At 38.9% G+C, this 24915-nt stretch overlaps 2 protein-coding genes across 2 annotated transcripts; one reads left to right on the forward strand and one right to left on the reverse strand.

Annotated features, from left to right (window-relative positions):
* Positions 1-663: 663 nt before the first annotated feature.
* Positions 664-12114, forward strand: mTTF (mitochondrial transcription termination factor). The gene is made up of 7 exons (XM_076190395.1): positions 664-1306; positions 3326-3527; positions 5237-5421; positions 6090-6186; positions 6780-6933; positions 8608-8814; positions 10700-12114. Exons 1-7 carry the CDS (start codon positions 866-868, stop codon positions 10890-10892), a joined length of 1479 nt encoding a protein of 492 aa, XP_076046510.1. The 5' UTR covers positions 664-865; the 3' UTR covers positions 10893-12114.
* A 424-nt stretch (positions 12115-12538) lies between these two features.
* On the reverse strand, positions 12539-17894 carry ND-B15 (NADH dehydrogenase (ubiquinone) B15 subunit). The gene is made up of 3 exons (XM_076190402.1): positions 17732-17894; positions 13744-13887; positions 12539-12697 (listed from the first exon to the last, which is right to left on the reverse strand). The coding sequence occupies exons 1-3, from the start codon at positions 17861-17863 to the stop codon at positions 12629-12631; spliced, it is 345 nt and encodes a 114-aa protein (XP_076046517.1). The 5' UTR covers positions 17864-17894; the 3' UTR covers positions 12539-12628.
* Positions 17895-24915: the final 7021 nt, after the last annotated feature.

Here is a 24915-nt window from a genome sequence, read left to right on the forward strand (position 1 = left end):
ATATTTAGTTATGAATAATCAATTTCCTAATATATCTGTGCATGCAGGTTACTTTCCTATAAAATCGGTATTTCAATAGTCGATAATCACAAGCTTTTACAATATTCAGTATGTTTAATTTATGTCCAAATAATTAGCATCTGTTTGATTAACTTTGACGATGTTGTTTGTTTCATGCAGATACACTATATTTATACCCTGAATATCAACTTTAAAACTCACCTGTTCACGACGATGGTGATGTACAATTTACCTATCAAAATTCACAATGTTTAGCCAACTCATTTTTTGTATAAGCTTCAAACACATTTTCCTGATAAATTTGAAATAAGTAATGGAAATGTTGTCACCTACAAGACGCCGTTTCTATGGCAACCAAGTTATTTTTCCCTATATTTTGCAATACAATGGTTATGGTATTCTACTAATATCATTATGGTAATTATTATTTCAAATATAGCTAGATATACCATAATATTCATGCGGTTTTATTAATTGCTTATTTCATTTTGTAAATAGTTCACCGTTTTAGACTAAAAAAAGAATAAGTTTTATTAACTAAAATAAAACTAAATTATTTTAAGTTTAATAAAAATAGTTTTATATAAATTTATCAAATATTGAATGTCGACACTTTGAAATCAGCTGTGTTTACATCCAAAAAATAGATTCTGAGAAGGAGTTACAGATCTTAGCATAACAAACTGCAGTCAATTTAATGACACTCTCTGTTGGCTTCAATAACTTATTGTAACATAAAAATGAAGTGTATTTGAACTATTCGTGTATATTCATGGGAAAGAAATACCTGTTTTTTTCAGTGATAGATATGAGCTGATATTTTGCATGCCAACTTCGAAGAAAAATGTTGGCTCGATCAAAACTTTCAAACGGCTTGAAGCACTTATTAAGTATAAAATCAGTTTTCTGTGAATATGGTAAGGAAGGGGCAAGAGAATTCAATATATGTGTCAACAGCTTACGTAGATGTCTGGTCAGAGTACCAAATAAAACGTGTGTGTGTCACGATAAAGTTCCTTCTCATATTTCAAATATATTGTATCCCAAACACTCAAGTGCGAGTGCAGCCTTGCAAAACTCGAGGACTTTAGTGCAGTATTTTTCGTCACAAGCAAAGACTTTAAAAAGATCAAGAAAGCGAGGCAAAAATGACGACATGGAAGACGTCTCGATCTTGGACTACGGTTCCGAAAATAATGAAGAGGGACAGGAAGAAGAAGGGAGATTTTGTGATACAAAGTATCACAGAGATTTCAAAATAAGTATGGCTGATATTGGGAAGAAGGTAAGATAGCCTTAACATGTTATGGAACTAGTTCAAAAATGCATTCCTGAGTGCTCCCATCCATTTGAAGATACACTGCCCTACAGATGATCATGATTCAGTAATTCTTGAACATTCACAAGGGTTAGGAACTTTATAACCTTGCAGATGAGATGTTAACATTTTGCAAATAATTGCTGCCATCTCCCCTCCAAGACCCCTCCCCCCATTTCCTTATTAAGTATAGATTAAACCTATTTACATTATCATTAAATCGTAAAGATAATGGTAAATCTTTAAAAGTGCACACTTACATGATATAGCAATAGAAAACTAAATATTGATTTTGTAAATTACAATACATGAACATAATATATGTTTTTCGTGGCAGAAATCAATAATAGAAAAAGATAATAAAAGTGATGCACTAACGAACGGAGCCATGATGACTGCTTGAGATGCCATCATCATTTTGATAGATGTAGAGGTTGAGGATTTTAAACTATGATAAATTTGCTTAACCTAACCTAACCTGCATTTAGTAATGCAGTACCTATAATTATAGAGGTCATCAGGGCTGTTGTCATTGTCATGAATATTAATGGCTGGTTTTGGCATCTGATCAGACTGGAGGGTGTAGAGGAGTTTCATAGCTTGAAGAATAGCACTGTTTTAAAAATGTAGAATGTTGATGTCACCTGGAGTGGGAGAACACCTAGTACACAACGTCAACACCATCAAACTGACATTGACAGGACTGAACAAATGACAATTTGGCATCCTGAACCTATTGTCGCAGCTCCATTCCATAGCATATTTGCTTTTACCAAGATTTTTGGTTATTGATTTCCACCAAGAAAAATGTATACTACATTGATGTATTATAATTTTCAAAATTAGTATTTAATTTTCTATTGGTATATTGTGTTGGTGTGCACTTCTAAAAAATACCAAGATAAGTGTATGTACTGTAGTATCTATCCATATACCAAGGACCTCTTTCTCCTCTTAAAGGAGGTAGCCAGTCGAACCATGCACCCATTCCTACCCAGTCCACTCCCATCGACCACCCATCATTTCCCTCTCATCTTAGTTCCTTGTGGACGAAAAGTCATCCCTGTCTTCTGCCCATTGTCTGGGTGAGAAGCAATGCAGCAAGACATAGTACATCCACAGCAAGGCTGCTTCATTTACAAGGCAACCCTTCTTCCTCATGTGGAAAATAGAAAAGGGAGAAATCCCTTCGGGCTGCATCAAAATATCATCCATTCCCAACCGTTCTCCACTCACACCTCTCTCTGCCTTCTCCCTTCCCTGCTCAACAGACATTCCCCTCTCGCTCAAAGTCCCTTCCCCCCCCCATCCTTCTTATTCGTGGTCATTCCCCAGAAATTCACTACACCTACATCTGCTTTCTACACTTTTCATTAATCTTTCATCACTCATTCTTTTGTTGGTAAAAGTTCAGAATCACACAAGCACGGACATTTAACATGAAATCACATAGTCCAATAGCTTCTAACCTAATCTTACCTAACTTAGCCTAACAGAGCCCATCAAAAGAAAGAATAGATCTTTCAAATGCAAAAATGAAAGACATAAAAAATGTGCATGATTTAACATGAAACTTACATTTCCAATAGCTTCTAGCCTAACATAACCATTCCATAGAAAAAATAGATCCTTCAAAGGCAAAAAAGAAAAAAGTAAAAGATATGTTTGTGTGATGCTGGAATAGAATCCTCTTGTTTTGTAATGTCATTTATTTGATGTATGATGTTTCTTTGTTATTTAAAAATATAGGCTCATCTCTACATATCATATACCAGCTCTGGTATCTTATTCATTGTATAGTTTGATAATTACTTATATTATGATAAAAAAAAATCATAATAAATACCAGTATGACAAAATGCTCATCCCAACGTTGAGAGGTAAAGATATCAGAGAAGTAAATAGGTAATACCATCAATACAAATGTAATATTAACTTTTACCCAATTTAGACCACCCTCACTTATTGAAGTTTGTTATACAACAGGTCACTGTGGGTGAAGTTGTTATTGGAGAATTGAATAGGTTATTCAATATCAGCCGTGCTGAAGCTTTAAAGATGGTCAGATCTCCTCAGTTCCTACTTGTTGCTGATGCAGCTATTCTTGAGGTCCTGCATTTCCTTAAAGAGAAGGAAATTGAAGGGACACAATTGAAGAGAATACAGTGGATATTATTGCAATCTGTAGGTGAGTTAATATATAAAAGAAAAATACAATGAAGTTGAAGTTTGTGCATGCTACTGTATTGCAGTGTATGCTTTGATTCCAGTGAGTCCTTGATTGCAGGATATCAGACAGAAAAGAAGGAATGAAGTCCTCATTTTGTCATAATTTGGGTTTATGGAATAAGTAGTTTGTCCTATCTGTCCATCTATATAGAACGAGTGTACCAATGGAGACGCACTTGCCCTATGCAGACGCGTTTGACACAAAAAACTTCTACATGCCAATGGTGAATAGATAGGAGCATATTTATAGGCTCAAAAAATCACATTATGAGGGGATAGTTAAGTGATTTTTTTGAGCCTATAATTATACTCCTATCTATTCACCATCGGCAGGTAGAAGTTTTTTTGTGTCAAATGCGTCTGCATAGGGCAGGTGCGTCTCCATTGGTATGCGTACCCTACCAAGGGGTTCTTCCCCCTTATAAGGAAGGTAGCCAAGTCAAAGGCATCCACCTACTCCCATCCACCACCCTTGTTTTCCTCTCATCTTAGTTCCTCTTGGATAAAGGGTTATCCCTGTCTCCTGCCCACTGCTCAGGTCAGAAATAATGCAGCAAGATACAGTACATCCACAGCAAGTTCACTTAATCAGTGACCCCACCCCTCCCCTTGCTTGCTTAACATAGAGAAGAGAGAAAATGGGGAGAAAATCCCTTTGTGTTGCATCAGTTAAATCAATAGTGGAATATCCTTATTTAGTGGATTTGTGTTCACTAAATTGGGCCCTTTTCTGTTATCTGATGGCTGGTTGGCCAGGTTTGCGGCTCAGCATCATGCAGGACAGAAGAGGAATTTTGAAGAAAGCTGTAGTCCCGATGTCATGAGTGTGAAGCCGTTGTAATGTACAACCGTCATTATAGTATGCAGTACAGTAGATTTATACATACATTAATGTCATTGTATACACTGCTGTAGTTTTTTTTTTTTTCCTTTTGCTTCTGCTAATGGCCAGTGATATTTAGTGGAATTACTTGAAATAATGAAAATAATTCTGTTAAATGGGGTGTCAAAAACAAACGCTCAATTTAGTGAGCCTTCCCTAGGCTTCATATATATATATAGATAGATATCCCCCTTGAAATTCATCTAATTGCACAGGACTTTTCCCTTTATGTGTTGTAATGATATAATAATAACTGCTGCCCCAAGTTTCACTGAATGGAACATACAGCCACATGGTAGTTGGCAAAAGAACAGTCCTTGGAGCCTTCCAAAGATTTCTTCAGGACAAAACAATGGATTTTTGTCTGTACTGTATGTTTGGAAATGTTTCTTTGTCACTAGTTGGTAGGAGGAAAAGGAGGGGAGAAATCACCAATTGTCAGGCTTCTTCATGAGACAAGGTGGAAGAAAGATAATTGAAGGTAATATGCAAGATTTTAGCCTCAGCCTGGAAGCTGAGTGCCAACTCCTCAGGGCTTGCCTCCAGAGAAAGATGAGAACATTGAAGGAATTGGAAGACAATTAGCTGCTAGACAATTCACCTTAGCATTTGTCTTACAAGACCACTACGTGCAACCTCCCATCATTGATCCCTGTACTGCAGTGCATTCAACAAAATATGTTATGACTGTATACAGCTTTTGTGTCGGTATTTACCTGATAATTCATATCATTCAACTTCTTGAGCTTTAGAAAATATTCAGTGATGTAATTTTAATTTTTCAGATAACCTGAAAAGAAAAATCATAAAGTTGCAACACCCACTAATGTTCAACACACTTGAAGAGGGCTTGGGATTCTGCTACTTCAGTGAGAAGCAATTGTCTACATATACAAATCAATTTCAAATGGAAAAATCAGATTTTCCCAATCACAAAAATAGAGTGTACTACCTTGCTGATGCACTTTCGGTGAGTATTAGGCTTAGTTTTCATTTTATGCTTCTGCTGTGGAGGCACTTTGTCTTGCTGCAAAACCTCTGACCTGAGCAATGTGGAAGGGGACAAAGAGAAACCCTCAGTCCACAAGTTGCTAAGACCAGAGGGGTGATAAGTGGATTTGGATAGGTGTGGAGTGGATGTACTTTGACTCACCCACAACCCTTATACCCTTTTGAAGGGTAAAAGACTTGTCTGTGTGTATGCATATATGTGTGGATTTTTAAAGGTTAACAATGTTAGTGGTGTGGAATGGGGGGAGCGGTTGTATGTGAATGATAGTTTGACGTAGCCCAAAGGGATTTCTCCCCATCTTCTCTATTTTCTGCATGAAGGAAGAGAGGGAAGGTTGCTGATTAGGCCTTGCTGTGGACATGCTGTGCCTTGCTGCATTGCTTCTGACCCAGCCACTGGACAGGAGACAGGGATGACCCTTCATCCATGAGGAGCTAAGATGAGAGTGGAATGGATGGGAGTGGAATGGGTGGAAGTGGATGCATACCTTTGGCTTAGCTACCTTCCTTATGAATGGGAAGAACCCCTTGGTATATAGATAGAAGCAATGTGGTTGATATTTGTGTGATGTTTTCTCCTCTGATGTGTAAAAGCCTCACTGATTTAGTGTTGCGTTTCTCTTTCAGATTCCTGTGCAGCTTGTAGTAGAGAGGATTTTAAGACCTAACCGCATCCTCATCATGGATCTTGCAAAGATGAATAAAATTCTTGACGTACTTAAAGGTAATTTGTTTACTTAGTAAACACACACACACATATATACATTATATTTGGTGAAATCTACAGCAGTGAGATCATTTAACTTGCATGAAGTTCTGTCAGTATTTCTTTGTGTGCTCAGCTGATTTTCGAAATCCATAATTTTGTTCACTCAAGATGTCTTTTGGCCTTACACAGCCATCTTCAGATGTAACTTGAGAGATGGGAAGGGTGGTCCCTTGGGTTTTATTTATACATGGTGTGAGTGTGCTGTAATATGGCCAACCCAAACCTCTCCCCCATATATGGGAGAAAGTGCTATTGGTGTGTGTGTGTGTGTATACATACATATATATACCAAAGGCTTTTTCCTCCTTACAAAGGAGGTAGCCAAAGTTAAAAGGCATAATTCCACTCCCACCCATTTCATCTCCACTCACATACATATCATATATGTATGGATATATATATAAGTACCAAAGTCTTTTTTCTCCCTACAAGGGAGGTAGCCAAGGTCAAATGGTATAATTCCACTCCTACCTATTTCATCCTCACCCATATATATATATATATATATATACACACTGGAGGCTTAATTCTTTTTATTATATTTTAAGGGCATGGAGTGCTGGCAGAGGATATTTTGTGTGATATGTGGATCTTCTACCATAATGTTGAGCTTACTAGAGAAAGGCTGCAATTGATTACAGAGGCAGGCTGTGATAGACCCAGAATGTGGATGTGTAGATGCACAGATAATGTATTTCAAAGGTAAGGCACAGGTTTGATTTTAAGTTTGGTAACTTTACAAAAGTTAATATATATACAAGTAATCCCCTGCAACATAGGTGAAGTTATCACAGATTTTCAATTATGTCATACATACATACATATACCAAAGGATTTTTCCTCCTACACGGGGGGTAGCCAAAAAGAAAAAAGCATAGAAACCACTCCCACCCATTCCATTTCCTATATATTCCACTCCCCTCCCTCCCTCTTATCTTGGCACCTCCTGGATGACGGGTCATCCCTGCATCCTGTCCACTGCCCTGGGTCAGAAGCAGTGTCACAAGACACAGCACATCCACAGCAAGGCCGCTTCATAAATTCGGTGACTCCCCCTCTCCGTCCCCTCATACAGAAAAGGAGAAGACGGAGAGAAACCCCCTAAGGCTGCGTCAAATTTTTCTCATACATACTTCCTCACCCCCCATCCCCTCCCCCTCATGCATCACAGCATCATCTATACACAACCCCTCTCCATTCACCCCTATCTTCTGTCCTCTCCCTTCCTTCCTACAATGTGATCCTATCCCTCATTATTGTAGTGGACATCTTTCTGAAATATTCAGTACAAGTACAACCAGGACTATTTGATTGCATCAGAGCTCTGAATGTAGCCATTGACTCAAAAGCTTCATGCATTTTTGTCTTGTCTCACCCATTTAACTGGACAAAAATCACTCCCAAACAGCCAATCAGACAAATGTGTAAAGAATGTTCTCACTTGACCCATTACCGCCATCATCGAGCCTCGCCACAGTGCTCGATCTCGCGCTACCCTCTGCCAGTCCTCCGTATCCATTCATACCTAGGTCTTTCAGTTTGAAGCTTTAAGAATCATTTAGATAACCACCTAAACAAGGTGCTGTAATGATTATAATTTATTTTATATTATTTGTTTTGTTATCATTTGTCTGTTTCTTTATCATCATTTGCTTGATTCTCATTTATTATTAGTTACTGGTATATGTCAATTTATTATTATTTACTATTTACCTGTTTGTTTATTATTTAACTATACCTATGCATTTATTCAGGAAGCTCGCTGGCTGAGTGGGTTAGGGCATTGTTACTTGCGGTGAAGGTTGAGGGGATGGCGGTTCGTATCCTGCCACCAGCGAAGTTGAACCAAGGGCATGGTTTATTAAATTCAATGCTACAAAGCCCTCTGTGAGGGGCACCATCCTAGCATTCCGATAGGGGGGAGTTTGTGACGTTAAACCATATTATGCATTTATATATGTATTTTATTATTTACATTAATATAGTTTTTATTTATTTATTATTATGATTTTTTTCACATCCAACCTAGATATGGACCGAAAGGTCTCCTGTCAGTATGCTCTACCTTTGTAATCCTTTGTCTTCTAATGGGTCATTGTCCTTTGTGGAATCCCGTTCATTATTATTTTTAATGCCTCTTGACTTGGCTACCCCCCTTGTAAGGGGGAAAAAGCCCTTGGCATATAGATAGATTTACCTAATTGTATTATACAGGAAAGGAGCAACGTAGAATGGGGGGGGCTGTCAGCAGCAACTATGTATCTGCAATGATCAGGAATTACCTGTATATGTTATGCAATCTTATAAGGTTTATGTACAACATAATTGTAGGGTTTTTGTCTGCTGATTTCATTGAGGTCTTACATTTTGTTTCAGAACATGTGAAAGGTATAAGAGTGAAAAAGAACTTTTGGGTGACTGCAAAAGCAAGGTTGAATTTCTAGCCAAAAGGCTTGAGTGTTCAACAGAGTTCATCACTACCTACAGTGCTGGCAATCCTGGGTTTCTTCGAGTTCATGTTAGCAAACTACAACGCCAGTTGGACCTCCTGGAAGCAGAAGGATTTACCCCAGAACAGATAAGGTAAACTTAGCCGTCCCAGACTCATTTCTCAAAAAAGTTATATATCTTTCATGTTCTCATTTTCAGGAGCCAAGATAAGACGGAAGGAGGGGGTTGAATGGGAGTGGAGTAGGGATGGAATGGGAGTTGGGATGGAATGTGTGGGAGTGAATTTTATGCCTTTGACTTTTGGCTACATCCTTTGTAAAGGGGAAAGACCATTGGTATGTGTATGTTAATAAAATCCAAGTATCATATTTCTGCCATTGAGACAGTAAATAGGATACTAGGATTAATAGAATGGTCTGGGAAGAAATTTTGTATTGTGGTCTGAGTTGTATCACTGTCGGACTATTTCTATTTCACCAGCTGAAAGGTGTAGGAATAGGAGCGTAGTTGCCAGTCATCAGGTTTACATGTGTGAAAGTCTACGAGATACAGCTCAAGTTGATAGAAGTCCTGGGAACAAGTGCCACCCCCACAGGGCTGCACCTCCTGATGGTGATGAGGAGATTGACAGGTTTTGAAGATGGGCAGCTTCAGTGTCCATCTTGCAAGATCACCGTATGCAGGCACCCAGTATCAGTCCCACAGTGCACGAAAACCACCCCAAAAGAATACTTACTACATCACACAAGCACAACCAGCTGAATGAGAAAGAAAATAGATAAATAAATACACCAGCAGCATACTACTCAAATATATGCAGCAACCATCCACCTGCACTGCAGAAAGCATCCACACAAAAACACATTCACACTCCAGTCAAAAAACAAGCACTCCAAGACTAATCACCTAACTCCTTCCAATAAACCCCTCCAAACATTACCCCCACAGAAATATCCCTCCTAAGAGAACCAAAAATCACACTTGCTTGACTGTGTTAGGTCACCATCCAGCACTACCATATACCCAAAATACAAAGGCATAAAATCCACTCCCACCCATAAATAACCATACTCTTTATATCTCCTACCATCAGAAAACATTATTTCCGAAACTAAGAGAGTACCAGCAAGGAAAGGCCTGGCCACAGAAATAAACTGCCCTTGAAGAAGCCCTTACACAGAAAACACAGAATACCTTATATTACACTGTCTATCCATAGCCATACCAGAAAATGGCACAATGTTTCTTCCTTTAGTGGTATATGAGCCAATCTAGTGGCTGTTGTCAAGCTACCTGGGGTCTCCTACAAGAGAGACCCAGGACGGTGGACTATTGACCCAGGATGTAACACTTCACCCCATACTATTCAACACATAATGGAAGACTGCATTATACACAATCACGCACACAAACAACACAGCACACTCTATAAAGGATTTGTGGGAAAATCCTGGTTCAGCCATGGCGTTCCTTGGGGAGACAGGACTGCTCGGACAGACAGTCTAGGAAACAACAACTCTTTCCACCCTAATTCTCTGCCTCACTTCCACATTTTTCACAATCTCCATCTTTACTACACCTCTCAAACACTTCATCTCAAGACACATTCAGGCTTTCCCTTCATATATATATACCAAAATGCCCTTAAAAGGGGATTGGCATATTCAAAGTAAACACCCATTGTTGTTCCTTAGATCCACCTACCACTCAGCTCAGAAGAAATGCAGCAAGACACATCACCTCCAACAGCCAAATCTGATTTATACCTAATCTCTTGTAGAAGACAACACAATGTATCTTCCCTGAGTGCCTCATGGTCACGTCCAGAGGCTGTTGCCAGTTACCTGAAGACCACAGGTCTTTGGGATTATACCCACTGCTTCGTTATCGTTACTGCCTTAATGTCTTCCTCAGATTCCAAGTCTGTGTTCCATACAACACCGAATTAAATCTGTGTTCCATACAGCACTGAATTAAATGTTGCCAGATTTTGTAACAAAATTTTTACTTATTTCAGGCAGTCACCACGTGTTCTCCAGTACTCAGAAGATCGTCTTATGTCTCGGATTAATGCATTTAAGGAGATTGGATATAAACCTACTGGTGTTGCCATATTGTATAAACAACCTCGAAAGTTTGAAGCTTTCTACCGAAAACTGCTGACTATGAAGAGCAGAGGACTTGAATTCAAGAATGCCATTGAAGAATAAAGTTTCCAGACAGGAGGCAAGTTGTTCAATATAAATTCGGTCAATCATAGCTTTAAGTCGCACTACGTGGAAAACCTGCAACCCCACAATAGCTGGCAAAAGATTTCGGAACCCCCACACATATTTCTGGAAAGGAATTTTGGACTCTTGTCAGTTTGGTATAAGTGGTATTGCTTCTGTGTCACTGGTTTAAAGTTGAAGGGGAAGGAGACCAGTCATTAGTTGTTGTTCCTGTTCTCTAGATTGTCTAGCCAAGCAATCCCTTCTTCCTGCTGAACACCTTGGCTGGAACAAGGTTTTCCCACAAATCCTTTATACATACATATATCAAAGGCTTTTCCCCCCTTACAAGGTAGGTAGCCAAAAAACAAAGGCATAAAATCTGCTCCCACCCATTCCATCCCCAACATACTCCACTCCTACCTATTCCATCCCCAACATACTCCACTCCCACCCATTCCATCCCTCAACATACTCCACTCCCATCCACCCCCTTCCCTTTCATCTTGGCTCCTCTTGGATGATGGGTCATCCCTGCATCTTGCCCACTGCCCTGGATCAGAAACAGTGAGGCAAGACACAGCACATCCACAGCAAGGCTGCTTCATTAAATCAGTGACCCTCCCTCCCCGTCCCCTCGTGCAGAAATGGAGATGGGGAGAAATCTCTTCAGGCTGCATCAAATTATTTTTTGCACACACTCCCTCATACCCCACCCACTCCTCCTCATGCATCACAGCATCATCCATACACAGCCATTCTCCCCTGTCTTCTGTCCTTCCTCAACAGATATTCCCATCTTTCCCTGTGCCCCTTTTACCCCATCCATCCATCTCATCCTTGGTCGCCCTCTCATGTTCACTCCTTTACTAATCTTTCTATGTGTCCAAACAATCCCAATACTCATTCATTAACTGTCTCCCAACTCCCTTTCCCCCCCCCCATCCTCCTCATCTCTCACTCTATCCAACCTAGTAACCCCAACCATATTTCTCAGGAATTTCATCTCAAACACATTTAAACCCATTACCCCTTCATATAAGCTTTTCTTGGTATCCATCCCCAAATGTACATTTCTCATTACACTTTATTGTCCCTCCAAAACAATTACTTGATTCTCTCAATCTGCATTCTACCTCCACCTCCAATCCTCCCTTTCCCACCACATTCAACCCCAAGTATCTAAAGCTATCCACTTCCTCCAGTCTCTCTCCCTTAACCTCTTCACATCACACGTCTGGCAACATTAGTTGCCCAACGTGCAATGTTGCATCATAATAATTGCATTATAAAAAATAAAGTCAGTGCTCAATCGTTCGTTCTCTTTCACCCATGAATTTTTATAACCATAGAAAATATGATGAAGCCAGTTTAGAGAGAATGGAAGTTACGTAGGTACAACTACAATAAATATAATCAAGATGCCGACGTCGGCATCATCGCGTACCCACTTGCTCCTCATGCCGCCTATGTAGGCATCACCGTATGGAAGTGGTTAATACTTCCAATTTGCTGCTATCCTCTACCTTTGTACATCTCATCACCTTACTTTTACCCACATTTATCTTCAACTTCCTTCTTTCACACACCTTCTCACTACCAAAAGAAAATTAGTCAGTACAAGCTAGGAAAGAAAATACTCCAAGTAAACTATTTTATTTATTGTATTATATGTACATAAGTTAATATACTTCTTGGAAAGAAAATTGTAACCAGTTAAGTATGTACTTAACAATTTAAACAAATTTATACGGTCGGTCCTTGTAAGCTACTTGGCCAGTGCGATACATATCTTCTTGGTTTTCCTGCAAAGAAATGAAACAGTATAAATTTTGTTATGCTTTTATTTGATAATTATCCTTCAGTACTTTTTTAAAACATACACCAAAGGCTCTTTCCCCTTTAACTGGGAGGTAGCCAAATCAAAGGGCATTATTACACTCCTACCCATCCCATCTCCCTCCCTCTCATCTTGGCTCCTCATGGATGACAGGTCATCCCTGCATCTTGTATATCATCCTGGGTCAGAAACAATCCAGCAAGACTCAGCACATCCACAGCAAGGCTGCTTCATTTAATTGGCGACCCCCTCTCTCCATCCCCTAATGCAGAAACATTGAAAACAGGGAGAAATCCCTTTGGGTTGCATAAAATTATTCACACATTCACACTTTTTTTTTTAATAGATACATATACCAAGGCTTTTCTTTCCCTTACAATGGAGGCATAATTCTACCCCTACCTCCCTCTCACCCTTGGCTCCTCCTGGAAGATGGGTCATCCATGCATCCCACCCACCTCCTCCCTGGGTCAAAGACAATGCAGCAAGACACAGCACATCCACGTCAAGGCCACTTCATTTATTCAGTGACTCCCACCTCTCTGTCCCCTCATGCAGTAATTCTGAAGATGGGGAGAAATCCCCTCAGGCTGCATATCATTCACACATAACCACTTGCTTCTGTGCATCACAGTATCATCCATACACAGCCATTCTCCACTCACTCCTATTCTCTGCCTTGTCCCTTCCTTCTTCTATGGACATTACCTTCTTGCTCAACACCTTTTTACCCCACCCATCCATCTCCTCTTTTTTTATACCAAGGGAATTAGTAAACATGAGAAAGTCGTGTTAAATCAGAATACAAATATCAAAAGGCCCTTTCCCCACTTAAATGGGATTGGCCTAGTCAGGTATGCATCCACCCTTCACATATTCAACAGACTTCCAGGTACCCATAGGTGGTCTCTCATGAACTAAATAATAAATCAATATTAACAAAAAGATTACATTGTAACCCTGTTATTCACTGATTATTTTAAAGTTAGTACATTGCACTTTCAATCTCACCTTGTCTCTCTTTAGTAGGTATCCATAGGCACCAATGGGAAGGGCTATGAGGAGGAAACCCAGCATTGATGTTCGAGGAGTTGCCCGGAAGTGCTCAACCTGAGTTGATCTCATGGCTAAGAAACGCTGAATGGCTGGGTCAACCTGAAGGTGGAGAAGGAATTTTTTTTTCAAAATGTATTGAATGATTTTGTATATAATTTTGTATTATAAATAAAAAAAATCTAAGCAAAATATGTTTCCTTACTACTGCTGTCATCCTCAATATACAAATTTGGTATATAGACTAGAAACTAGTATATAACTGGATTTTATTACCAGATGAAAAGTTAAACCAATGCTGAAACTAACCAGACTGTCTCAATCATGACCATGCATATATTTACACTGTCCATCACAGACATGACCACCATATACACTATATAGAACCTTGTAAAGGATGATCAGGTTCCTCTAACTGATGTCATAACCCAATGACACCAAGAACTACCAAACAACAATCACCAACTAGAACAATAGATCCTTTTGATGTATTTTGTACACCAATGAAAAATAATATGTTATTTTATGAGGACAGGATTAAGTATTTTAATTTGCAATTGCCAACTACAACAATAGATCCTTTTGATGTATTTTGTACAACAAACCAATGAAAAATAACAGTTATTTTATGAGGACAGGATTAGGTATTTTAATTTGCATACATATATATATATATATATATACCAAAGGCTTTTTCCCTGTTATAAGGGAAGTAGCCAAAAAACAAACAAAAAAACCACTCCCATCCCATTCCATCCCTTACATACTCCACTCCCCTCCACCATCTTCCCTCCCTCTTATCTTGGCACCTCCTGGATGATGGGTCATTCCTTCATTTTGCCCACTGCCCTGGGCAGAATGTGGGGTGACCTAACAGAGGTGTTCAATAGAAGAGTTTTACTTCTAATGAAACAACATGTTTAATGATGCGATACTTGGTTTTTTTTTTCCTTTCTTTTTTTCTTTTTAACAAACATGAACTATTCCCCCTTCAGTATCGCTTCTACTCTGGCCTATTTCAAATTGTTCACATTATGCCACTAACATTTTGTCTACCATTTATATGTGACAATTGTATGGTAATAATAAAAGATTGAAAATATAATCTTTTCAAACCGAAATAAGCAAAGTGAAATCCCTGCATGCATACCAAGAAAATTAGGTTTTACCTCAGTATCACGCAATCACCCTTTTCACTTATTTCGTTGATGTGTTTCAAAGATACTCTATGGAATGGTTAGGTAATGATATATTAGACAATGTAAATTTCATGTTAAATATTCATGCTTGCATGGTTCTCGAATTTTAACAAAAACAGGCCTACTAGATCATGTGTAGTATATTGAGAAGACATAAAAATCAGGAAGAGAACGGACAATGTAAATTTCACGTTAAATATCCATGTTTGGGCGATTCTAGAATTTTACCAAAAATAGGCCCTCTGATATTGTATCATGTGAGTAAATTTTTAGAAGTGCAATATAGCAATAGAAAATTAATTATTAATTTTGTAAATTATAATACATTAATGTAATATGTGATTTTCTAGACAGAAATAAAAAACAAAAAAGTTGCTAAAACAGATTTATTAGCGAACAAAGTCATGGCGGTTGAATGATATGCCACGTTTGTTTTGATTGATGCAGAGGTTAAAGAAATGAAAGCCAAAGGATGATAATTTCACCTAAGCTAACTAACCTATATAAACTAACCTATATTTAGTAATTCAGTGCCTCAAATTCTAAAAATCATCCATGTCATCGTCGTCGTCTCGGATACTGACAGCCTCATTATTATTGTATCTCGGGTAATTAACAGACAATGACAGAAGCCAGTGTTCTCTCATAAACCCCAAAGGGTCCCTATTGGCTTTGTAACCGCGCTTACCAACATCACCTAATTAGAGAACACCCAGTCCATAACATGAATGCCATAATCTAACACAGTGACTAGACTGAATCGATGACAACATGGTGTCTGGACCATATCCTAGTGGCTTCGTTCATTAGTAGATTTGCTTGCAGCAAGGTTTTGTTGTTGTTTATTTCCACCAAGAAAATAGCATGTTGCGTTCATGTATCATAATTTACAAAATCAATATTTAATTTTTTAATGCTACATTTTAATATTGCGTTGGTTTCCACAACTAAAATAATATCGTTAAAAGTACGCAATTGCGACAGATATGAAGTACACCATCGCTCATATCACAACATTTATCACTAGGAACACATGAACCACATATCAAGTTGTATAGTTGTGTGCATCTATAAATTGTCCAAACTAACTTATCATAACCATATAAAAAGTAGATATTTCAAATACAAAACAGAAAGAAGTGAAAATGTGTTTGCATGATACTGGAATAGGTAGGTCAAACACCACCAGAGGCGCCACCGTCGATGACGAGCACAATAGCGCGTCATTTTATGCGCACGCCATGCACACGGCCAAATTTACATACCGCCGGAAATTTCATTCATACAAATGTTATGCGAGTGTATTTACTACGATCGTAGTAAATTTCAAACAATTACATCATCAGTTACGTGTTGGTACATAAAAACAAGAGATAAACATGGCGGCTTGCATTCAGCAGTAAATCGAAAATTGGTTTATGTTTCAGCGTAAAAAATGAGCTAAATAAATTCAGAAAACTGGCAACTAACCAAAATAAACGAAAACTAATAGTCTCGCGGATTATTTTAATACCAAAATAAAGGCAGCGTGTTACGGTAGAGCTGAGAAATCGGTTGTTTATTTATTTATTTTTTTCTATCGGGTCGGATTATCGGATAACAACGTCAACATCCATCCCGCCATTTTATCTATCACTGGTGGTGTGGATCAAACTTCACTCTATTAAGTTTCTTACTATTATGTTATTAGTGTAATAGACTTATAGTTGAATTATTTGAACTATTTTCTTTAAAATGTGTGATTTTCATGTAATTTGATCAAAGAGAAGTTACGTTTTTATCCTCCGTAATATTACGGACCACAGCTACGATTCGTCCTGCCCGCTATCTATGATCACTGGTGGTATGGATCAAACTACACTATTAAGTTTGTTACTATTGTGTTATTAGTGTAATAGCTTGCATATAGTTGAATTATTCAAACTATTTTCTTTAAAATGTGTGATTTTCATGTAATTTGACGGTATTCGTAGCTGTGGTGGGTAATTTTGCAGAGGATAAAAACGTAATTCTATGATCAAATTACATGGAAATCACACATCTTAAAGAAAATAGGTCAAATAATGCAACCATATGCTAAATTTTTATATAAAATTGTGCTTGTCAGTAAAAACCGTCATTGTTTACGTTTGATCGGCGATTAGTCAGACCGCACGTTTCGGCCCGATTTCCTCGGACAAAATAGGCCCGATTTAATTCCATTCAAAATGCAATATCTCGAGAACTAGGACAGCTAGATGGATAATTCAAATTGCATTATACTCATAGCGACTTTTTGCATCCCATGAGAACTACTTCAGCTCAAATATCAGGAATTCCATTTTCATGTTGACCTAGCTAACATGGAATAGAACCCACCCTGGGAATAAAATTATTTCTAGAAATGTTATCTACACTGAAATAATGGTAAGAGCACAGAATCGCGCAAACAACATGGATATTTAACATAAAACATATGTTGTCTTGAAGTTCTTAAACTAACCTAAAATTCTAAATATAAAAAGTAGGTATTTTACAAATTATATTTAATATCTGTTGAAGCGGTCTTTAATGATTGAAATTTAAATAAAATATATTATTGTTATTACTGTGAAAAACAAGTCAATAAGATGACTAGCCCACCCAAACAATGCTTAAATCTTTGTGACTGAAAATAAACACATACCGAATCGGATGACGAAACTTCGAAAGGAAGGGAGGGTTGCTTCAAACTTCCCCAATGTACTTAACCATAGCGTTATACTTACAACATGTCCAGCTTGTCCAGCTGCATGTGTATGAGGATTGGTAGCTTGTCTAAGGAAATCCAATTTCAGCTGATTTCGCCTTGTAAGCCTTAGCCGTGCAGCTTCAATCTCGGCATCAGTTGCGGGCGCCATGTTGTTTTCCTTTCCCAGCTGATATTTTAGTATTAAAATGGTAACCTCTAAAAGTGCTAGATTAGCACTTTTCGTTTTATACTTTTAAATTTAATACATGATTTTTAGTTCTGTGGTTGCAGTGATTGAAGATCGAAATTGATTCATCTATATGCTGTAGAAGTATCTGAAAGTTGGTGAAATGAGATATACAATTATTGCTGTAATCGAATTATGTTTATGTCATCTTTATGTTGAACATTTTTAGGTGTGGAGGACAAATCACCTTCCGCACACCAATTTCCTCTTCAGCATTGTTCTACCATACAGTTAAAATGAAGATCCACTGGAGTTCTTGAGAACTTTTTGTTGACGCAGTGAAACTTAGTGTGTCAAATATACCCTACATAACATGATTTGGGTTTACTTGCCATCACAAAGTTCAGGTAATGAAATTGTGTCAGTTTATGATTATGTATATCAGGCAATGGTCCAAGAAAAATGTATATACACGTTAGTAATTGGTGGTATCCATGCCAAACTGGGGGAGAACAAAGGAGGTGAATCGTGCATTGGAAATTTTGGAGAAGGTGGGAGAAACGACAGATAGTATATCGTAGGCATTTTATAGAGCATGCCATTATTATACAATTCCAAAAGCGAAAGCGTATAACAAGACTATAGAACGACAAATAGTCACTTTTGCAGAGAACCCATCTATATATCTACAGTACATACTCGTACCAAGGAATTTTCCCCTTTACCAGCAATCAGTCCTAAAATCCTTACCTAAACAGGGTGCAAACAATTCAATTGTAATTTGTGGAGGATACTCTTGCGAAAAGCACTGTTGTAATTCGACTACATAAATATACAAACAAGATAAAAATCGGGAAAGGAATACAGTTTCAACCAAGCTATTTACAGTATAACGTTTTTCAGATGGTTGAGTTGGGAAGGGATTGATTTGAAGATTGATGGTGAATACTTCAATCACAGATTTGCGGATATCATTCTTATTTTAGAAATAACAGAAAAATTGCAAGATATTCTGAGTGATCTGAGCAAGGTAGGTCTCAAAGTCGATTTGAAGATGAATAAGAGCACAGTCATACTACAGTTCAAGGTAAAATAATTATAAGTAATCGATGGCGAGAGTCTTGAAGGAGTTAAAAGCTATGATTATTTAAGCCAGATGAGAACAATTACTAGAGATCACGGAAATTAAAAAAAAGTGTCACAATTGACTGGATTTTTTTTTTTTTTTTTTTTTTGTAAATGTTAGAACATCATGAAAGGCTCTTTACCTCTGTCTGAAATGCAAAGTTTACAATGTACGATGCCAGTTATAATCTACGGATGCGAAACTTGGAAACTATGTCGATGGAGACAAAGCTGTACAGAGTAGAATGGAGAGATCGATGTTGAGAATAACGCTGAAAGATAGGGGGAGGGCAAAGTTGGGTTACAGGGCCAACTGAAGTTTAATATACTGTGGACACGAAAAAAAAAAGAGGAAATGGAATTGGGCTGGAAAATTAACGCGAAAGGACAGGCGACTGAGCAAGTGTGTTACTGAGCGGACGCCCACCACGAGACGGGAAGCGTGGAAGAGGGAGACCAAGGTAAAACGAATACTTTAAGGTAAGTTAGCGGGGGGGGGGGGGGCAGAAAACCTCTCCACTGCGCAGGTAGATGATGACGTCAACGGAAATATCGAGACCAGGGTTCCGCGGGTCGAGAGCTGTCAGTCACTCACACACCAGTGTGTGGAGCGAAGCTCCATCTTCTGATTGAAGGGGTAGCTAAGGCAGACAAATAACACATAAAAATGCCAGCAGTTTGTATAGTGCAATACCGTTAGACTGAAAGGTGATCAAAATATACATTTCTTTTCACTACCCAAACTTAAAAAGAAATGGATTGAATTATGTGGCACACACAATACTCGCTCATCTGGTATGTATGCAGCTGTCATTTTGAAAGTAACTATTTATTAGCAACATTTCCTGAAATTTCCATTCAATTGCAAATAAACAGACTAAAGAATCCGGTTAAAACATAACTGAGTTTGGTGGAGATAAAGGTCTACATATAAAATCCACGCTTGAGGAGATATGGAAACCCACGTAAATCCAAAATGTAATATAATAAAAAAACATATGATGCTTTTATGTGTCATTACTACTGGGTTTATATTCAGCTAGTTGGTGTGTATCAACAGTATAATATCTTCCTCATCTACCTGATCAACATGTAAATTGACATGTCATCCCATCTAATAACTCGTCATATTAATATAATCCACCTAATGTGAAAGCATGGAAAACATTTTTATAACTTTCCTGGCGGTCATATCTCAGATACTGATAATTTGAGGATCAGAAAATGATACTGAATAATTTCAGTATTATGTGAACATCATAGTGTAATGTTAAAGTTTACCATACATACAGATGGTTTTCTTTAAAGTTAACATTTTCTTCTACCTCTCACTCTCTCCCCTCTGGATTTCCTATGACGTCACGGTGGAGGTGCGTGGAGGGGGGTGGGTGCTCAACGTAGCTTATAGTATTCGTTTTACCTTGAGGGAGACCAGGCAAAAGTTGGAGAGACGAGGTAGAGTTTACAGGAACGACGTGGAGCAGTCGTGCGAGTCGTGGAGTGGTCTGAGAGGCCATTATTAACAAGTGGACTCTAAATGACTGATTGAGTGATTGGCTAATTGATCTGTTGGCTGGTTGGTTTGTTGGTTGAATGATTGATTGATTGATTGGTTGACTACGTGGTGTGCAGTGGCGGGACTGAGACTTCCAGCACTGAGACTGTCATCTGATACAGAATTAATTTCATTCATGCACTCGCGAGCAAAATCCCCGTAATAAGATTAGTTCTGGTCGTAGTTCTAAACTATTTTACTCGACTGAGGAACAGAACCGAGCAAAAATGGGCCCCCTTTGGTAAATTAAATCATTGGCTACAACAACAAACAAAGGCAACGAGGCAGTCAAGACTGTTTAGCCTAGAAAGTATAAACAGAAATCTTCCCCCAAAGACTCCTTTCTTTTAGGATCCTTTCCTCGATTTCCACTGCACAAACCTAACTTCCTGTATATTTAATTTTATGACACGTGAGATGTATAGACAACCCCAACGCCAAAATATCGGGGAGAAAACACAGTGTGATGCAAAGTGTAGTAGTGGAAATTTGATTTCCACCTCAAGGAAGCGTCGGTTGCAAACACAGCGATACTCTCTCAAGGTAGTGTTGATGTCATACGATGATGCTATGTTTTCTTAAACAACGCTTGTTTTTATTACATCTACCTATTTATTTTATTTCTGTATATATTTCTGTGCCTCCTTTGATTAAATTGACTATATTGTGTTGAGTTCAGAGGAGGCGCTTCTATAAACAAGTGCATTTTGCAACACAGGAACTACGGATACTAAGTTATCGTACATAGGGGCCAGGGCTACATGGATGTGACGCCATGTTAGTAGGCCTCGTTTGTGATGATTTTATTTACCTTAGATAGCAGTAATCCATCTCATTCTTGGGCTTCCCCTCAAGTTCACTCCATCCACCTCTACCTTCCACACTCGTTTTGTAAGTCTCCTCATTCATTATTGAAGGTCAAACCATCCTACAATATTCTTTGATCTGGCTGGAATGTCTATCTGTATTAGGCCGCCGATAACGGCTGAGCTCAGGATCGTCTGATGGATGACGAGATTGTGAGTTTAGTCTTAATTGTCCTTTGTTGGATCAGCGTAACCTCTGGCTGGTAATACAACCTTCATACCTTGCTATGCTGTTCGAGACTTCGAGTAGGTTGTGTGGCGGGAACCACTGGAGAAAGTATGGGCAGGGCGCGCATGTGTTTCAGCAGCCATTTTTCACAAACGGAGGAGAAACGACACACTTGCGATCTGCGCTCGGACTTCCTGAAACTTTATGCTGCTGGCACAGAAACACATTTTTTTTTTCTGGAGCCTCCGAATGCTCAGCCGCTTCACTCACTAATAGGAAAATGATTGGCAATAATAAATTGACACCCACGTTGGTTTAGCGGTGGTCTAAAGAGAAAGACAGCTGTTGGGGCTATGAGTCTTACGGTGGTATCCTAAAAAAATCTTTCCTTCTATAAATCTTATATAAATCCTTGGAAGGGAAATTAAAATAAGAGAAAAAAAAATAAGGATACCACCGTAAGATTCTTACGGTAAAATTCTTAAAAAAAATATTTCCTCATATAAATATTTCCCTTCCAAGGATTTATGTAAGATTTACATAAGGAAATATTTATTTAAGAATACCACCGTCAATTTTTCTCACAGCATGACTGTCATAATTCATTTTTTTCTTTATCTGTATAAATACGAACGCAAATTTTCCAGTGGGATGGAGACTGTCAGCCCCCCTACCAAGGCTTCTTCCTCCTTACAAGGGAGGTAGCCAAAAGGGAAAAGGCATAAAATCATTCCCACCCATTCCATCCCTGAATACACTCCACTCCCCTCCACCCTCCCTCTCATATTAGCACCTCCTGGATGACGGGTCATCCCTGCACCTTATCCACTGCCCTGGGTCAGAAACAGTGTCGCAAGAAACAGCACATCCACAGCAAGGCCGCTTCATTACATCGGCGACCCCCCCCCCTCCGTCTCCCCATGCCACGGGGGGACGGAGGCTGCGTCAAACTTTGCTCACACATACTACCTCACCCCAAGTCCCCCGTCCATTCCACCTCATGCATCACATCATCCATATACAACCATTCTCCATTCACCCCTGTCTTCTGTCCTCTCCCGTCCTTCCTCAACAGACATTCCCCTCTTCCCCAAAGCCCCCTTCACCCCATCCATCCACCTCATCTTGGGACGTCCCCTCATGTTCACTCCCTCCACATCTGCTTTCCATACCTCTTTTACTAGTCTTTCTTCACTCATTCGTTCCATGTGTCCAAACCATCCTAATATTCTTTCATCAACCCTATCTCTCAACTCCCTTTCCACCCCTGTTCTCCTCCTCACCTCCTCATTTCTCACTCTATCCAGCCTAGTAGCCCCCATCATGCTTCTCAGACACCTCATCTCAAACACATTCAAATTCCTTCTCCCTCCCTCTCTTATGTTCCATGTTTCTGCCCCATACAGTGCTGTTGGCACAATCACTCCTTCATACAGTCTCCTCTTAGCATCCATTCCCAAATGTCTATTCCTCATTACACTTTTTAATCCACCAAGGCATTTACTCGCTTCTCTCAATCTACATTCTACCTCCACCTTCACTCCACCTTTTCCTGCCGCATGTGCACCCAGCTATCTAAAACTATCCACTTCCTCCAGTCGCTCTCCCTTTTGTAAAATCAAAATAAACATTAAACTGACAAAGCCTATTAGTAATTTCACTTAGGCTCCTGACAAAAGATTTTATCCAGCTGAAGGAGATACCTGGTGTTCACAGAGTCAAACAGTTTGCCTTTATCAAGATTGTGTGCAAAGATTGAAATACAACACTGGACAAGAACTGGGTCGTTTGTCAGTGAATCAAGGTTTAATGATGATGCGTGCGTCTCAGTTACCCGCCTGTGTGTATATGTGCGTGCGTGTGCATATATATATATATATATATATATATATATATATATATATATATATATGTATATATATATATATATATATATATGTATATATATATATATATATATATATATATATATATATATATATATATATATATATATGCGTGTGTACCTAGTATTATACGGGAAGGGAGCAATGCTCGTAGTAACCCGTCTTTATTTTTCAGCATCAAGTTTGTTATTAGATTCTTGAATAGTGTTAGCACACACTGTTGCCTTGTCTAATTCATTCCATTTGTGTGTGTATGTGGGTGCGTGTGGGTGGTTATGGATGTGTGTGTGTGTGTGTGTGTGTGTGTGTGTGTGTGTGTGTGTGTGTGTGTGTGTGTGTGTGTGTGTGTGTGTGTGTGGGTGTGGGTGTGGGTGCGTGTGGATTGATTCACCTATATACATCTTTCACAAAACTTAGAATGCATTTTCTCTTCAGAAAAAGAGTGAGAAGATGACAGTAATATATATTTATCTCCGACTGAATCTATATCACCTTTGCCCTATGTACTCGTAGTGCCAAGGTAATTAGCAGGATTAAAAGCAACGCCACATACTAACAAAGAACAAAACGTCGACTCAAATCCTTGTCGCCAAATTAAGTCCTGTCGTAACTGCAAAAGTGAGTTTGTTTATTGGTCCACACTACACCAACGAATCCTCAATATCTTTTTCGGTGTGTACAGAGTCCTAAAAGTATCGCTTAGATATTCAGTGAAATAATAAGAAACAACGAACAAGAAATAATGGAATGCGCATGGTTCAGCGTTAGAACTGAAAAGATGTGGATGACTTGCGATAGGTCGATTGAGTGAGGACTATGGGACGGAGTAAGGCAGGTTAGGAAACCTCGGTAGAGAAGCAGGTGTGCCAACTCTACCGGCACGTGGTGTGTTGATATGATAATAAAATTTTGAATTATTTGTGCAATTATCTACATTTTGTATACAAATTAGCACGCATATCTGTGTGTGTGCTTGTGTGTGTGTGTGTGTGTGTGTGTGTGTGTGTGTGTGTGTGTGTGTGTGTGTACTGCCAGGTTATTTTATTCGGTTACGTGAGACTTTCGGTAGTAAAATGGGAAGGAAGCACATCCGTTAGCCTATGAGCGCATGCGCGCGCGATCCTAAACTTCTTACGGATTCATTACCCCCAGCGATGAAGATAATCAAAACCTAAATATAGCAGAAGCATGTGTCATTGCTCGACGCAAGCACGCACACACAATTATGAACACGAACGCACACACACGTACACACGCACACACACAAGCACACGATCACACAAAGGCTATATTCATGTGCAAACAAGTTAAGAGTATTTTTTCCACTCCCGCACTTGCACGGGAAAGAGAGCGAGCGAGGGAAAGAAAGAGAGCGGTGGGTGCGAAGAGAGAGAAGAGCGAGGAAGGGGCGAGGTGCTGGATGGAACCGAGAG

This window comes from Oratosquilla oratoria, chromosome 9 (assembly GCF_046742065.1).
Source record: "Oratosquilla oratoria isolate Oo_2021 chromosome 9, ASM4674206v1, whole genome shotgun sequence".
Classification (NCBI taxonomy): domain Eukaryota; kingdom Metazoa; phylum Arthropoda; class Malacostraca; order Stomatopoda; family Squillidae; genus Oratosquilla; species Oratosquilla oratoria.

What these genes read in the sequence shown, in the direction of transcription:
- mTTF (XM_076190395.1), top strand. Translation starts at nt 866, where the DNA reads ATGTTGGCTCGATCAAAACTTTCAAACGGCTTGAAGCACTTATTAAGT. An exon ending in AATTCTTGACGTACTTAAAG is followed by an intron (nt 6,187 to 6,779) that starts GTAATTTGTTTA and finishes TTATATTTTAAG; the next exon opens with GGCATGGAGTGCTGGCAGAG. An exon ending in TTTACCCCAGAACAGATAAG is followed by an intron (nt 8,815 to 10,699) that starts GTAAACTTAGCC and finishes TACTTATTTCAG; the next exon opens with GCAGTCACCACGTGTTCTCC.
- ND-B15 (XM_076190402.1), bottom strand. Translation starts at nt 17,863, where the DNA reads ATGGCGCCCGCAACTGATGCCGAGATTGAAGCTGCACGGCTAAGGCTT. An exon ending in CTGGACAAGCTGGACATGTT is followed by an intron (nt 13,888 to 17,731) that starts GTAAGTATAACG and finishes CTCCACCTTCAG; the next exon opens with GTTGACCCAGCCATTCAGCG. An exon ending in ACCTACTAAAGAGAGACAAG is followed by an intron (nt 12,698 to 13,743) that starts GTGAGATTGAAA and finishes ATTTCTTTGCAG; the next exon opens with GAAAACCAAGAAGATATGTA.